The sequence below is a fragment of the Tursiops truncatus genome, chromosome 3, assembly GCF_011762595.2.
Source record: "Tursiops truncatus isolate mTurTru1 chromosome 3, mTurTru1.mat.Y, whole genome shotgun sequence".
NCBI lineage: Eukaryota > Metazoa > Chordata > Mammalia > Artiodactyla > Delphinidae > Tursiops > Tursiops truncatus.
In genome coordinates this window covers 126371520-126388810 of record NC_047036.1, presented here as the reverse complement: position 1 = coordinate 126388810, position 17291 = coordinate 126371520, and the positions used below count along the sequence as shown (strand labels likewise).

The window sequence follows — 17291 nt, the reverse complement described above, 5'->3', positions numbered from 1 at the left end:
CTAGAAATAGTCCAGCTTTCCCCAGAAGCATTTTATTATGTCCCTTCACAATCACAAAGCTTTCTTCCTCCAAAGTACCACCATCCTGACTTTTATATTCAACACCTCCTTGCATCAGTAAACATATGTTTGTATATGTGCCTTCCTTTGCTCACCATTTTGTTTCTGAGATGCATCCATATTGTTGTATGTAACTGTAGTTCATTCATATTCACTGATGGGAACTGCCATGTCTATTGTCAGGTTTCCCAACGTTTGGGCTATTCTCAGCCCTTTTCATTTCCATGTCACGGTCTGATTTCATTCATGTATAGAACAAAAACAGGCCAAAGCATAGAGTTTATATGAAGGGCCTACTAGGCCCCCAAATTACATGAAAGGTTAATGACCTGCTTTTTCAGGATCGAAATTCTACTTGTTGAATGAAGAAGCAAAACACAGAACAACAAATACTGTATGATCCCATTAAAAGGAAGATATATCTTTGTATTTATGCATCTATATACATGTAAATATTTATTCAAATAAGTCTAGAATTCTAGAGCGACCAAACTATTACCACTGGTTACCTCTGGTATATGGGAACGGGGCAGAATGCAGGAGAGTGGGAAAGTCTATGTATGTGCATGGGAGGAGCTATGTGGGCAGATACCTTCACATTTTACTTCTTCATTTATTTATTTTTACAGTAGGCTTCTTTTTTTTTTAAACAACATCAGCAAAAGTCACATCAGCATAAGGAAGGAATGAGAATTTACTTTGGGGTGCAGCAGGCTCCCTACCAGTCTCTCCTCTTCCGTCCCTGGTGGCTGCCGTTACCCTCAGGGCACAGCAGAGCCAACCCAAGGCAGACCAAATCCTCTCTTCTGTGTTTCAGACACTTTAATGGTTGGCTTTCAGCTCTTGGAAACATGACTTTAAATGGAAGCCCCCGAATTCAAGCCAACACATCAACTGCAAGCAAATCTGAGTCAGCTGTTGGCCCCTTGAAACTGTGTGGGGCAGAGTGAAACTCCAGAGCAAAAGGAAAATGCAACCACTATCCCGTGCACCTGGGAACCAGCTAGATTCCCAGCCTTCTCATCTCCCCAGGAGAGGGCGTCAGGGTGGAGACCGAGGGAAGCAGCGGGGAAGGAGGTGAGCCATGTCCAACAGAGCCCTACGGTGATCAGAGGCTTTCCTTCAGGTTTCAGCTTTACTGACCCCCAGTGACATTTCCATGAACCTGCTTCTCGAGGTGCACTCACTGCAGGAACATCTTATCAGCCAAGAGTAGCAGCTGCATGGAATCTGATCATGACTGAGTGCTTATCAGGTAGGTGTCCATCACTATGCCCACAAAACTCTATGCAGGGGCTTCTACTCTTGTCCTCATCTTACAGGTAGAGAATTAGAGGCCCACAGGCGAGAAATGACTTGAGTTCACACAGCCAGTGGTGGCATCAGAACCCACCCCATCCAGTCTGACCCCCAGCCTGTACTCTTAACCTCTGAACTCTAAAGCAGGGCACCATGACTAGGTGATTCCAGAGTGAATGGGCTTGGCCGCCCAGTGGGGCGAGAAGAAACATCCGCTGGAATCGGACAGATCCCCACTTGTCCCTGGACAAGTCACTTCCCCATTGTGAGCCTGAATATCCACATCCGTAAAACGGGACCATACCTTCGTCTCAAGGTTGTACTGAAAATTAGAAATGGGGTATGGAGAGAACCTACTACCGGCCCAAGCCCTGAGGCACCCAATAAGAAGCAGCCACAATCATCATCATCACCACCACCTGCAGGGAGGCGTTCCTTGCCCTTCTCTTCCTAACGAGCCAGCATACAGGCCGAAAAACTCCTGGCGGAGACTAGCACAAGGTCTACCCTGGCGCCTGCTCTAAACGGTGAGTGGAAGGGGCTGGAAAGGGGTCGTCCTTGTAAGCACCCTACTCTGCGCCTGTCCTGTGAGGTGCCGAGCGCTGCCCCTTCTTTCTGACCCCATGGCCGCCTCCCTAGTCCAGGCCTTGTTCCTTCAAGGATCCTGGCGTCCAGCTGTACTCCTCTCCAGTCTGTGCTGCACACAGCAACCAGCGAGACCCCTTGCTCTCCAGCCTAAGAACCTCCCCATCTCCTTAGTGCAGCCCACCCCACTCTGGCCCCCTGAGGAGTCACTGACTCCTCTGACATCGCCATCTCCCTTCTCCACAACACCTGCCCGCATGACAATTCTGTACCTTTGCCCTTGCTGTGCACTTGCCAGGAATGCCCTCCCCATCACACTCTCCCCATCACACCCCCTTCCCTTGAGGGACTGTCACTCCTCTGCGGCCCCACTTGAATCCTCTGGGAAGCTTCCCAGAATCCCACCCCACACGCAGGGTTAGAGAACCCCTCCTCTGCTTCACTGGTACTTTGTTTCTCAGTAGTCAACTAGCGTGCTTTAGGGAAAATTAAGATGACTTCCTGCTTTACAAATCTGTCTCCTCTACTGTCTTTTCCTCCCTAGGCTAGGGCCTGGGCTTACCACACCCTCTCCCTGGAGCTGGCCCAGCGGCTAGCGCACAGTTGGTGCTTAGTAAATGTTAACAGCGTAAATAAGGACCATCTGTGTCTCAGTAAAAGGAAAATCTAATTATCAGAGTGATTCACAGGTAAATAGGCGGCTAGCGAGCTCCCTGTCATTGGGGCAGCGTAGCTAGACTACAGGAGCAGGAAAGAGTGGAGGCTTGGACGTGAAGTCATTGGTGGTTTGGATTCCTAAAGATACAAACCGGGGACGAGTTTTCCTGGAATCAGCTGGGAGTACTGGTTACTATTGAGACCCTCCACTCAGGAGATTCTGATGCTGCAGGTTTGGGACGGGCCAGAAGTCTGTATTAAAACACCTCCAGGTAATTTTGAAGCACACCACATTTGGGAACTGCTGAACTTCGTGACCTTTGAGGCCATTTGTGTGTGATGGCCCTTCGTAAACTGTGAAGTGCTGTCCACGAGTCTTGGCTCCAGGTGTTACCCGAACTCTGAGATGGGGGAATTGAAGTGGCTGGGGCTACAGCTCCTCAGACTCTGGAAGGTTGCGGACCCAGCCCTGGGCCACCCTGTTGAAGCTGGGTCTGAGGCGGAGGAGTTCCAAGCCACTGGTGAGCTCCGGGACGAAGGGGGTGCCTGCCCTCGGAATGGTTTCCCCCACCAGGGCTCCTCCAAAGGGCACTGGTGTCCTGGGGAGAGAAGAGCAGCAGGGGAGGAAGGCTGTGTGGGAAAGGGTGGCGGAACAGACCTGTGGGTCGCCACGGGAAGCCCCTCCCCTCCTCTCTCTGGGCCTCAGTTTCCCTGCTGCTCAGCAAGGTTTTGTACTGTCTTTAACAGGTTTCTCCAGCTCTGCCCATTCTCAAATCTGCCCCTAGTGGGGATGGCTTCTTGCTTTGAAATAGGAGTGAGGTTTTCAGTGAGAACTGGCTTGTCCTGGCAAAACTCTAGGTTCCTGTTAAGGAAGGTCCAGAAGGGTGTAGAATTGGAACAGAGTTTTTCCCTCCTCTTGTCATCTCCCCTTAAAACAATATATCACAGGCTGGAGAGAGAAAGGAGGGTTAGAAAGAACACTGAGAATCAGAGACTACAGATTACCCCAGAGACATGCCACTTCTCACCCATAAGAATGGCAAGAATAAGTGATTTGGTAATGGGGCAAAGTTAGTGAGGCGGTGGGGCAAGGTCTCACTCATATACTGCTGGTTGGAGAGTAAATTGGTGTTGCTCCCTTGGAGGGCAATTTGGCAGGATCTGTTTTTCTTTTTTTTACATCTTTATTGGAGTATAATTGCTTTACAATGGTGTGTTAGTTTCTGCTTTATAACAAAGTGAATCAGTTATATATATACATATGTTCCCATATCTCTTCCCTCTTGCGTCTCCCTCCCTCCCACCCTCCCTATCCCATCCCTCTAGGTGGTCACAAAGTATTGAGCTGATCTCCCTGTGCTATGCGGCTGGCAGGATCTTTTAAACCTGAAAATGTGCAAATTCTGTGAACCAGCGCTCTACCTGTAAGCATATGGCTTAGGGAAGCATATGCACAAGGAAGCAGATATGAGCAGCGATTAGTGACAGACCAGAAACAAGCCATATGCCCACTGGCAGAGGAATGGATAAGATAAATATAGTACATTCACATGGCAGAGTACTATATAGCAACTTAAAAGGAATGGAAAGAGATATAGGTATTAGAAAGAGGAGACTGAAAAGGCATAATGTTGAGTGAAAAAAGCAAGCAAGTTACAGGATGAAATACAAAGTAGCAAAACACACACATGCACACCAAACAATGCTGCATCCCCATAGGTATGTAGCTGCTGGTAGAGAATATTCTCTTGTAGAGAATGTTCTGAAAACATACATACCAACCTGACAACAGTGTTACCTTTGGGAAGGGAGCTGGGATTGGAGCATGGGGAACAAAGGGGCCCTACCTTTATTTGAAGTCGCCTAGGGTTTTTTTTAAAGATAATATAAATACATGATTTTCAAACTATTTTTTAATTTTAAGAGAATAAAAAGCATTGCTCATTTAGTGTTTTCCCTGCAACCTGGGACCAATGGAGAGAGGGGAATGCCTGCTCTGGGGTAAAAAGGCAATCCTTGGGCCAGAGCCTGGGTTCCAGCCAGGACAGTGTTTCTGCCTGGACCACCACAGCTGTGATGGCAACAGCCAGGGCCCCGCAGGAACAGGTTGGGCTGTTTCCAAGTCAAGCAGGCCTCACGGTTGGGCCCTTGATCAGGAGCCCAGGGCCCTGGATCCTGAGCACAGCTTGGCCACCAACGCTACAGTTCCTTCTCTCTCTGCCTCAGTTGCCTCTTCCGTCCCAGGAGGGGTCTGGGCTCAGGGGTCCCTAAGACCCTCCTTATTTTTGTGGGAACATGCCTCAGCCTGTCAGAGCTGAGGCATGAGATGGGTGGGGCTGCGACCTGCCATGGCCAGCCTGGAAGCTGGCTGCTAGCACTGAATGTCAGCTGAGGGTTTTAAAGAGCTGGACAGGCAGGGTGTGAGGGCCCCAGGAGGACAGCAAAGTCCTGCCTGGCAGGAAACCCCCAAATGTCTGCCAATGGCTCGTGGTTCACACGAGGCCTGTCGGGCCCATTCTTCCCATCATGGTCCTCCCTGGCTCTCAGCTGTTTGAGGGCAGTCACATCCCTCCTGAGCAGTCTCCTCTCAAGGCCCATCACCCCCAGTTCCTTCAGCCCTTCCTCAGAGGGCTTGGTCTCCAGGCCTAGCAAGACAGACACAGTCTCCATGTGTGGTCTGAGCAGGTGCCAGAAGCGCTGGACTGTGGCCTCCTCTCTGTGGACCCTCCACTTTCTCGCTTAATCCAGCCCAAGCCAGAGGAGCATTTTTCACGAATAGCAGCACACTAAGGAAGCCAATTGAAATGCGGTTGAAATGCGTCCCCCAGCCCAAAGCCTTCTTTCCTGCCAAGCTCCTGTCCTGACTGCTGTGATTTGTTTTCAGGCCCCCAGGGCGGGATGTTAATCTATCCCTTTTAAGTTCTCCCCTGTTGGCTTTTGCAGCCATCATTTCAACCTGTAAATAATAATAATAATAATGGCAGCCACCACTTATTGAGAGCTTATCGCTTGCCAGAAATTTTGCCTAAGGCCTCCCATGCCATCCTCACGACCATCTTTTGAAGCAGGTACTGTAACAGTCTCATTTTACAGGTGGGGAAAGGGAGGCCCAGCGAGGTTAAGCCACTTGCCCAAGGTCACACAGCCAGGGGTGGAGATTGCATTAAGCCCTCGTCGGTGGAGGGCCCACTGTGCTAAACACTGTGAGTCACTGCTTTGTGGCTCTCACCTCTGGTGTCCAACATTTCACTGCCACTCCCCACAGTGGTACAGCCTCAAGATCACTTTCTAGGCCTCTTCCAGACCACTGATGAAAGTGAGGAAAACGCTGAGCTGGCGTAGGACTAGTGAGATCTGGGGCCCCCACCCAGGGAAGGACCCGCACCTTGATGTCCATCAAGGAGATGGCACACAGCAGTGATGGAGAATAAGCAACTGGACTCTGGAGTCAGACAAAACCAGACTTGGATCCCAGCCCCGCCACTGCTTCCTTGCTTTGTGATTTTGGGCAGATTGTTGATGATCCTCTTCTCCAGCAGAATAGGAAAAACTGTGGCACCTGCCCCACCCTGTTGTGGAGGAGAATCCAGCAAGGTGTGTGCCACATTCACCCATTTATTCCCGGTACATTTATTGGGCACTAGTTAGTTGTGCTAAGGCAAGAGCTCTACTGTTTTAGCAGGGGCTCAATAAATGTATATAAGGCGTTGGGGTAGAGCCCGGCCTGTAGAAAGCGCTCAGGAGATGCAGCTACTGCTGTGGTTGTGACTGGCTCCAGCGCATCCTCCCTCCAGGTCTCTCCCTAAGCAGCCCGCCTCGTCTTACTTGTTGAAATTTCGATACTCCGCCAGGCTGGGGGTATGACTTCTGCCTTCGCCCAGGTGGTCCTGGTAGCTGAGGAACTCCTGCCATGGGCAGCTGTAGCCCTTGGGGATGGCCGTGTGGTTGAACTTCTCGGGAGGGACGCCCTTCAGTGGCTCGGCATAGCCTAGGGGGTGGAGCATGGCACGTGGGAGGCGGGCGAGCGGGACGCCTGGGTTCCTTTTAACCTTGCCGCCACGCCCCGCTGCAGACACTGTTGGGGGGGGGGGCTAGGAAAGGTGAGTTGGGGGACGGGGTGGAATGTGATGCTAAAGTTGCTCCAGCAAAGAGGACCCTTCCCCATCCCTGGAAACAAGGAGGACGGAGCAGAGGAATTGCAAGTTGGGGCGCAGACTCTGGTCTTGCCTCGGACCCTGGCTGGCTCTGTGACCTTGGCGCATTGCTGCGCTACTCTGGGCTTGTGTTGGGTCTCTGGAGTGGGGTGAGTGTGTGTGTGTGTGTTGGGAAGGAGGTGGACTAGACGCTCTCTGGATGCTCTTCCTGCCCCACCGTGGAGCTCGCCCACGCTACGGTCCCCTGGTCCTGGGACGCGGGCAGGCCACTTACCTGGCGCCAGGGCACTGGGGCTGTGGGCACTCACTGGCCGGGCGGCTGTGGGCTGGGCATCCTCAGGGCCCCCGTGCCCTGAGGTCGGGAAGATGTGGAGCTCAGAGCGGTAGTTCTGCCCCTCGGAGCTATTGGCAACCTAGGCACAGGGGCGGGAGCTCAGAGGTGGCGGACCGGGGAGTCTGAGCTGCCTGGCCCTTTCCCCCAGGCTTCCGCCACTTCGGGCTCTCTGTGCACGCTCACCATCCCAGGTTCCGCTGTTCCAGTCACCTTCTCCTTGGCGCTTCCTGCCACGAGCTGGGGGGAGGGGAGGGGCAAATAAACCGCAGGAAGGCTCAGCGGGGCAGGAGGCCAGGGTTCTCCCTCCACTAAAAAAATGGCAGGGGGTGGTGGGAGGTCATAATGCTAGAGCCCACCTCCCAGGGATGTTTTGGGGGGAGGATGAATTAATAGTGTAGAGCGCTAAACCCTGGAACAGAGAAGTGCTCTTATATACGTTAGTTGCTATTATAGTATTGACCCTGGGCATATAATACTTAACCTCTCTGAGCCACAGTTTCCTTCTCTGTAAAGTGGAGATGATGATAATATCACTCTCTGATCATTAAATGAGATGATGCATGCAAACTGCTTAGCCAATACCGTCATAAGCACGTAGCAAAGGTAGGTGTTTTGTCATTTTTATTATTCTGCCACATCGATCCCTCTCATCATCTCCTGTTTCATCCAGAAATTGAGTGGAGTAGGATGAAAGTCCCCTGAGTTCATTAGAAGTACCCGAAACTGCCTGCCACCTTTTTGAAGCTGGGGGACAAGCCATTCTTGCCTCCTTTCTCTACCAGCTGACTGTCTCGTGGCCTTTGCCTTCTTTCAGTGGGAAAAAGAGGACGGCATTCTGCATTTTCCATCTTAGATCAAGCTCAAGTGTAATCTAAATCCTGCTTCCTGCAAATTCAGCCCAGAGCACCTGACTGTTCTTCTGCACTTTTTGTAGGAGTCAGAGTCCCTTCGCTCCATGGGGCATCCTGTCCGATACACTTTATGTATTGTATCTGGGGAAAGGTGCCTAAAGGGCTAACCCTTTTCTAGGATCACCTAGCAAGGCAGAGGTCAATCTGATGGCAATATCACAGCCGTCCCTGGCTGGAACTTGAGGGACCCCCCCCCCCATAGAGGGCAGAAGTCCTATCTGGCTCATTGTTTGGCTCTAGGCTAACGATTGGCCCTCTCCGGGCCTCAGTTTCCCTGTGAACACAATGGAGGCTTACTCACCGCACGCGGGCTGGCTGCAAACTCAAAGGTGAATTTCTGCACGCGGCGCTGCCTCTTCTGGAAGAGGAGGGATCCTCGGTTGTTACGCAGTGATAGCTCTTCCATCATCAAGTCCTGGGGCACGCTCAGCTTCTTGCCCAGGTCCAGCAAAGGGACTGCCCAGAGAGGCCAGAGGGAGCTCTTACTACCAAACCCTCAGGGCACTCCGGGTTGCTGCCTGTAAGGGGACCTCCGCACAGCACCATCCGCTGTGTATGAGAGTGCGGACTTTGCCCCACACTTGCTGACCCTGGGTGTCATTATTCTTAGGAATCTTTGCTCACCCAATGGGCGGAAATGACTCCTCTGTGTTTAATTAGCATGTGTTTGACACTCAGTGAAATTGAGCATCATTTCAGGTGTTCTTTGGCCAGGTATATTTATTCCATGCATTTCCCATGAAGCTCTTTGCCCATAGTGGTGGAGGTAGTGAGTAATGATCAGATTCTAGGTATCTTTTAAAGGTAGGCCATGGGTGTGGGATGTGAGAGACAGAGAGAGAGGTGTGGGAGGTAAAGGCAAGGTTTCTGGCCTGAGCCGCTGGGAGGATGGAGTAGCTGCTCTCTGAGATGGGAAGGCTGGAGGAGGAGGAGATGTGAGGAAAGACCAGGCATTCCGTTCTAGACATGTCTTCCTTTAATGTTAAAATAGCCTTTTATTATTATAAAAACAGCATATAAGTGCATTGAAGAAAGTTAGAAAATATAGACATAAAAGAAAAGAAGGGCTTCCCTGGTGGCGCAGTGGTTGAGAGTCCGCCTGCCGATGCAGGGGACACGGGTTCGTGCCCTGGTCCGGGAAGATCCCACATGCCGCGGAGCGGCTGGGCCCGTGAGCCATGGCCGCTGAGCCTGCGCGTCCGGAGCCTGTGCTCCACAACGGGAGAGACCACAACAGTGAGAGGCCCATGTACCACAAAAAAAAAAAAAAAAAAAAAGAAGAAAAACACCATTTTCTACCATCCAGAGGTTGCCACTACTAACACTTTAGTGTATCTCCTTTCCCGTCTTTTCCACTGACTATGTATTCATATGTGACTTTTTAACCAAAATGAAATCATAGCACAGCTGCTTTGTAACTTGCTTTTATCAGTTAAACATCTCCACCTTTCCAAATGAATGAATTTTTTTATATATATAATGCCTAGTCTATATTCAAACTCCCCTAATTGTCTCCAAAACTGAGTATAATGTTTGCAGAGTAGGGAGCTGGATATATGAGTCTAGTGTTCATGGGAGAAAATTGACCTGGACGTAAAATTTGGGGCATCAGGAAATACAAATGGTATTTGCTGTTGTTGTTTTTTAATGAAGACTGTCCCGTTTATTTCTTTTCTCATAGTTAGGACCAGTCATTATAGCCATGTAGACGGATTCCAGGGCTGATGACCGTCCTTAGTAGTTTGGTAGCCCATCCATATCCTTGGTGCTTTCCCCACCAGCAAAACACATACTTTTATGTTGGTGCCACAAGGGAAGACTTTTGGAAGAAAGGAGTGTCAGCATGGTGAGGACGTTGGTAGGAGAGGGATGTGTATGGGCAGCACGGGAAGACTTGTCATCTCTACAATCAAACACACATAGGTTCATATTCCAGCTCTTTGAATGGTATTTGGAGCCTGGAGGCTAGGTGAGATCTCCAAGGATATGAGAATGGATAAAGAGATCCAAAGACTGAGCCCTGGGGCCTCCAACATTTAGACTGAGGAGATGAGCCCAGCCCTGGAGCCTGGGAGAAAACACCCAGCACGTTAGGAGGAAATCTAAAGACTGTGGTGTCCTAGAACCAAATGATGAAAGCGTATTAGGCAAGATGGACTGATCAACGGAGTCAAATGTTGCTGATATGTCAAGTAAGAGGAGGGCTGAAAACTGACCATTGTATTTAGTAACATGGGGTTATTATTGGCAGTCTCCGCAAAAGCAGTTCCTGTGGAGTATTTGGGTGTGAAAGCCTTATTAGACAGGGTTCGAGAGAAGAGGACAGAGGGACAGTTTGACACAACACAAGGAAGCAATGAGCCAAATCTAGGATGTGGGACGTTCTACAGGGCAGGTGGCCCGGTGTCTTCAAAGGAGTGAATGACATGGGAAAAAAGGAGGCGGGGGCAGTGTTTTAGATTAAAGGAGATTTAAGAGACATAGCTACCAAATAAAAACAAGGGCCCTTGAGGGTACAGTTATTATGCTAAGTGAAATAAGTCAGATAGAGAAAGACAAATGCCATATGATTTCACTTATATGCGGAATATAAAAACAAACAAACATAAACCAAAATAAATGATCAAACCAAACCAAACATCAACAAACATGTAGATACAGGGAACAGAGTAGTGGTTCCCAGAAGGGAATGGGGGTGGCGGGGGAGGGTGAAATGGGTAAAGGGGATCAACTGTATGATGAAGGATAGAAACTAAATTTTTGGTGGTGAGCGTGCTGTAGTGTATACAGAAGTAGAAACATAATTCTGTACACGTGAAACTATCAATATATAACGTTAAATATGAACCAATGCTACCTCAGTTAAAAAGTGGCTCTTATTTGGATCCCCGTTAACTAGAAAATTGGAGAAGTTTGACTATAGGACTGGCTATTAGATAGTATTAAATCAACATTTACTTTTGTTCAATGTGTTAATATCTTTGTGGCATGTAAGGAAATGTCCTTTTTATTACTTTCTGTGAAGTATTTGGGGGATGAAATGACATGCTCTTTGGGATTTGCTCTGGAACCCAGGAATAAAAGGAGGGCCACAGGGATTTGCACTCTCAACTTTGTGTGTGTGTGTGTGTGTGTGTAAGTTGGTTAATAAAATGTGAAAAAGAGAGAAAGAGAGGAGGGAAGTATAGACAGCTGCTTTGAGGAGGTGGGCTCTGAAGGACCATGGCTGGGGGCAGCTGTGGAAGCAAGAGTGGTTTGCTCGCTTGTTGGTTTGTTTACTTGCTTGCTTGTTTTTAAAGAGGGAGGAATAATAGCACGTTTGTTAGCTGATGAGAAAATCTGACGATGCAATAAAGAGAGGGGAGAATTACTGAAGGAATGTCTTGAGCAGGAGAGAGGGCAGGGAGGGTGTTCAGTGCCCAGCAAGAAGGGTTGGCTTCACACAGTGCAAGGAGAGTTCATCTATCATATCAGGAAGGAAAACCAAGAACAGGGACACAGATGCAAACAAGTGGACAGATGTGGAGGCGGGAGCTTGCAGAAGTTCTCTTTTGGCCACTTTACTTTTCTCGGTGAAATAAGAAGCAAGGTCATTAGCTGAGAATGAAGGTGGGGGAGGAGGTATTGGAGGTTTGAGAAGAGAGGTTGCTAAAGTTATCTCAGAGAACAGTAGGGGAGAGTGAATGGGTCAGGGATGGGTGATGTGGTCACCAGGCAACACTGAGGGCCATTCAGGTGCTGTGATTCATCCCATTCAATGGAATCCTAAACAGCCTTTTAAAAAAGGAGGCTGATGTTTCTTTCATTCTTTCAGCAAATATAGAGACAGCACCTTCTACATGTTAGCATCAGAAAGAAATCCACTGTCGATTAAAAGGGGGAAAAAAGGAAATTTCAGAAGAATCTGTATTCTAAGATCCTACTCGTATATTTTTAAAAATAAGCACATGTTTATGTATGCATTGAAAAATCTGCAAGGAGATATGCCAAATATTGGCAGTGACAATTCGGGGACCTAGGAAGGAGGAGGGCTGGAAATTGTGTGCATTGTTTTTGTTTTTGAACAAGAAAATGTACTGCATATTTAAACAGATGAAAGACCACATATACCTAAATACATAATAAAAGTCCCCTGGCATCATATTCTCAAATGCTGTTCAGATGAACTGAGCTCAATATTAAAAAAAAAAAAAAAAAAAAAGCTATAGATAAAACCTATTTGACTAAGCAATTCCACTTCTAGGCGTTCGTCCTCGGGCAGAAAAGTTGAATAAACATGCCTGAAGATATATATACAAGGATGTTTACTGCAGTGACTTTTCGAATTGTGGAAACTGGGAATCAGTCTTGCGGTGCGTGCTGCCCAGATGCCCTTTATCAGTGACTAACAGCTCACAACTGCCACCTCTACAGAGAACTGCCCCGGTGAGTAGAGGCTGCAACAGCCCCCTTGCTGAAGATGAGATGAATTCTGTAGGGCAATTAATTTATGCTTTGGAGCCCACATCCTTACTTAGCAATTTCCTCTGCCGGATTGTGCTTTTGTCACTTCCCTTCTCCTAGGAATGCGAGCTCAACAAGTCACTTGTTTGGGAATCCTCAGGCTCTACTCCTAAGGGTCCCAACCTGGGCTGAGCCTTCATGGCCTCCCTTAGGGGATGTGTGTGTATAAATATATATAATATCTTATATGCTGGGGGAGCGAGGGGAGGGGAGGGGTGAGATAAGTCATACTAGGTTGGAAAGAAGTCTGTGGTGTGCCGCTAAGTGAAAAAAATTTAAGATGATGAACACAGTGTATAGTATTTAGCCCGTGTGTGTGTTTATATAAATACGTTTATATATGAACAGAAGAAGGATTTACACAAAACTGTTAATAGTGGTTCTCTCCAGATGGTTTTGTTATGAGGAACTTTCACGTTCAAAGTCATTCATGTCTGCTTTGTCTGAATATTCTATAAAATGAATGTTTTATTTATATAACCGTGTGGTAAAGGAGCAGTTTTGGAGACAGATCTGGGGTCAAATCTCAGTTCTACCACCTACTATATATGTGACTTCCTAGCTTCTCTGACCCCTGTTTTCTCATCTGCAAGATGGGTGTGATCGTATCTAACTTACAGAGTTGTTGTGAGGGTTATATATATAACGAAAGGTACAAATGCTCTTAGCACAGTATCTGAGACATAGTGAGTACACAATAACGGTAAGTGTTTTATTATTATTATTTTACGATGGCTATCTTTCGGCGGTGACACCATGAGATTTTTTCCTTTCTACTTTTCTTTAGCTTCAAAATTGTCCTTAATTAATACCTTAGCAATCGTCAACAATTCACGTACTTCCAGTCTGGCGTAAATGTTGTGTGTCAATATTTGGGGGTCTGTAACTAATTAATTACTTAGACAAGAGAAAAGAAAATGCATTGCCTGATTCTTCTAGTTAGAGCATCGGTACCTCACAAAGCTTGTGTATTTCAGCACAGAAAATCATGGAATTAAAAAAAAAAATGATACCAACAAAAGGAGGCAAGAACATACAAAACAAGTTAAAAGTACGACTCACACATAAAGTCATACACATGATTAAATACTTCCTAGAACACTGAAGGAGTTAAAAGTGCAGCAATGCCCTTAGATAGGGGTTTATCAGAGCTTGGTTCACTTCCCACCTGCATCAGAATCACCTGGGTACTTGGCTAAAAGGCTAATGTATGGCCTCCTCCGCAGGTCCCGTGAATCAGAATTCCTGGGGGTTGATGCTGGGAATCTGTATTTTTAACCAACAACGCCATGTCACTGCGATTCACAGTGAAGTTTGAGAGTCCTGACTTAGCTTAGTTTGTTTTTAAAATATTTGAAATGCTATAAAGTAGGCCAAATCAACAGACTCCAAAATTATGCCAAGAGGTCTTGTAAAGTTGATAATCATGTATTTTAGATGATTTATGCATTGGATGAATGTGCTTTTAAGTGAAATGGTTTGAGATCGGACAGCCTATTCCTGCCCCCCTGCCCCGCTCTCCCCTGACCCCTTGTCTCTTGCCATGGGGGCTTGGGGAGACGGCCCAGTTAAAACAAGCAGGGGCAATCTGTGGGACGCTTGGGCCATTGTTAGGATTGAATCTGGGGCCAGAGCCCTCAGAGCTCCATCTGGGGCTGAGGTAAGGACTTAGGTGGGGGCAGGACCCAGTCTAGGGCACTCAACCTCAGCTCTTGGGGGTGCGGGCATTAGAGCAAGGCCCTTCCCAGTGCTTCGGGAAGCTTCCCAGCCCAGGCGGCAGATTCCACAGGCCGGCCTCGTACTCACACCTGTTTGCCCAGGCCTGGGGCCAGCAGGCCTGAGTGGCTGCAGCCTGGGAGCAAGAAAGCATGGGATCTGAGGAATGCTCACGGGCTGGGTCAACCTTACCTGGTTCAGTGAGGTCCCCCATGGTAGTCATTACCGGCCCCTTCTGCTCCTTGGGAATCATCCTGTGGAGGAGAGACTGCCACAAATGGTCCAGGCTGCCTCCGTGCCTCCCCAGACCTCCCAATCCTTGGTCTACCCAACCCCGGCCCTGCGCAGCCTTGGCCCACACCAAAGTCTCAAGCAAGGGTGTCTGAGCTGGAAAGAGGAGGCTGAGGTCCATGGAAGAAAAAGGAGATGCTCAGGGTCACACAAATCTGCTTCCTTGGCGCTAGGGAAGCACACACGCATTGGGGGTAGTTTCTGGGACATTAAGAGAAGGGGAGGTGAGGGTCTCTGACTGTTCTTGTCCACTGACTCAAGTGAGCGCTAATCAGAGGCTGAAAGAGGTTGGAGGTTGAAGTCGGGGAGAGGAGCACGGGTGGTTAGGCTGACGCTGCACTGGGGTCTGCGAGGTGCGCCCCTCCTCTCCTCAGGACTCGGCTCTGAGGCTTGAGGGCGCAGGCTGGTCCAAGGACACTGAAAACAGCCATCAGCCCCCTTCCTACCCCCGTCCTTCAGCTCACTTACATGGTGTCCTTTTCTCCCTCGCTCCTTCTCTCCCTCTTCCTCCATCCCCCCATTTGCATCTTATGGCGTGTCCCAGGAATCTTGGAGGTGATTTACAAATAAAATGAGGTCCAAAGCCCCAGAGAAGCCCTGCAGGCCCCAAGTCCAGATCCCCTAACTCGCCCCCAGGAGAGAAGGCAAAGTCCTTGAGCCTCCTGACGGCCTTACCAACCCTTGTGCCCCTCTGCTTGGCTTCCAGGTTTTTCTGTATTTCTTCTTTTAGAGAAACAATCTGCCTCCATCTGTGCCCCCCACGCCCATACCCAGCCCCGGGTCCGTGGGCGCTGAGCTGGGCGGCCTGGCTTCTGATCGGTGTCCCTGACTCCCTCGGTAACTGTGAGCAAGTAGCCCTCCTGTAACCTGAGGAGACTGGGCTACATCGTGGGTATCCATGGACGTGCTTCAGGGCGTACACGGACCCCCTCAAACTGTGTGCAAACATGAGTACACATGCATGCCTTGGGGGCGATGCCCACGAGCTGGTGGCCAGTGCTCCAGCTGGGACCACTTAGGGTTCCACAGTCCCCGGATCTGTTTCTTGACAAACACTCTCCTTACAGAAATTCACAGACATTGGGAAGGACCCTGCCCCTCATTTTACAGACAGGGACCCTGCTTCCCTCTATTGCTGAAAGATCTTGGAGTCCTGAGCAGAGCCATTACCTACCCCAACCTTGAACCCTAGCCACCCCCTCTCCACTTAACCCAGAGTAACCCAGAGCTTAGAATCCCTCCCTTCCCAACTCAGGATCCAGGCTTCCACGAGGCCCCACCCTCCCCGGACCCCCTTGGGCCCTTCCTCTGCTTGGGGGAAGGGGCTCTGGGAATTGGCTCCCCCCCACTGCCCACCCCCGACAGTGCCTCGAGCTCCCCTTAGTCCTGGTACCTGAGAGATGGAACCACAGTGGGCAGGAGGGAGTGTCAGACCCTCAGATTAACACCTCTGTCGGGAAGCTGAGAGTTGAGTGGTCGGTGTCTGCGCAGGCGGTCGTCAGTGAGCTGGGTATGCCGTGCCTCTGGCTCTGGCCTCAGCTGACGAGAGTTGTCCTTGCCTTGTCGTGGCTCATAGCCTTATTTCGGGCTGCAACAGGATCCAGGGACAGATGCTAAAAGCACCAGGCCCCAGGGAAGACAGGTGCCCCGGCAGCAGGCCCTTGCAAACAGAAGGCCTTGCACACGTACAGTACACATACATATGCACACACCAAAGTCACCTGGAAACGCTGAGTGAGTCACCGGTCCCCTGAGCTTGCGAATTGTATCCTTAGGGCCTAGATCGGGGCCTGGTAGGAACTCAGTAGATATTTGTTGAATGAATGATTGAATGGGTAGATTGATGAATGAATGAATTGTCCCCCAGTAACTTTGCTTGACTTGTTCATTCCTCCTTTCCTTTCTTCCTCTGCTTCCTTCCTTCCTCCCTTCTTCCCTCCCTCCCTCCACCTTCTCACATTCTCTGAGCCTCTCTCTATGGACTGAAAATAAATAAGGCAGGGCTCTGTCCTCAAGGAGCTCAGCCAGGCCTGTGTCAGACCTGTAAACAGCCTTTGCGACGCATCACGGAAAATGATCTGGGAGGGCCAGGGAAGGGTGCCACCAGCTCGGCCTGGGGGTGGGGAAGGCCTCCCAGAGGAGGAGACATTTGCGCTGGGCCTTGAAGTCTGAGTGGGAGCTCACAGGCAGAGAGGGGCACGGGCACTGCAGGCTGAGGCCATGTCACACATAGGATGTGAGGGGCCAGCGAGGAGAGCTAGAACTGGGGGCTGGGGTGGTGCTGAGAGATGAGGCCAGACAGGTGGGCAAGGGCCAGATCACAGCAGGCTTTTCAAAAGTACCGTGTATCTTATAAAAGGGCTGTTGGAGTTTAAGGCGGTGGAACAGAGCCGTCACGTGGTCATTTTCCAAAGATATCTCTGGCTGCCCTGTGGAAAGTGGGTTGGCGGGAGTTAGTCTTCAGGCAGGAGGATTTCACTGTGGTCAGGTGAGACCTGGGAGTGGCTGGACCAGGGAGGTGACAGAGGGCATGGAGAGGAGGAGAGGGGCTTGAGGGGTATTTGAGGGATCACCAGGTCCCAGTTAGAGACTGGATGTGGGAGGTGAAGAAAGGGCCGCTCCCGTTTCTGGATTGCGTCATTCAAGGAAAATAATGGTGAGGAGTAGGGGGGATGGGGGCAGCTTGGGGTTGGGGGCAGAGACTGAGTTCAGTTTGGGGTGAAATTGGTTTGGCGTGTCTGGGCACCAGGATCACCAGTAGGCAGGGGGATACTGTGCTCA

General features: G+C 49.6%; 1 protein-coding gene across 2 annotated transcripts; it reads right to left on the bottom strand.

The window, feature by feature from the left end:
* Nucleotides 1-84: 84 nt before the first annotated feature.
* MYOZ3 (myozenin 3) lies at nucleotides 85-16426 on the bottom strand. Of its 2 annotated transcripts, none has more exons than XM_073802703.1 (7): nucleotides 15904-16426; nucleotides 14412-14487; nucleotides 8302-8456; nucleotides 7273-7326; nucleotides 7030-7168; nucleotides 6427-6589; nucleotides 85-3200 (listed from the first exon to the last, which is right to left on the bottom strand). In XM_073802703.1, the coding sequence occupies exons 2-7, from the start codon at nucleotides 14470-14472 to the stop codon at nucleotides 3032-3034; spliced, it is 741 nt and encodes a 246-aa protein (XP_073658804.1). In that variant the 5' UTR covers nucleotides 14473-14487; nucleotides 15904-16426; the 3' UTR covers nucleotides 85-3031. The 2 variants fall into 2 exon arrangements, with proteins under 2 accessions (XP_073658804.1, XP_073658803.1); XM_073802702.1 differs by having other exon boundaries at nucleotides 14412-14473.
* Between the last annotated feature and the right edge of the window lie 865 nt (nucleotides 16427-17291).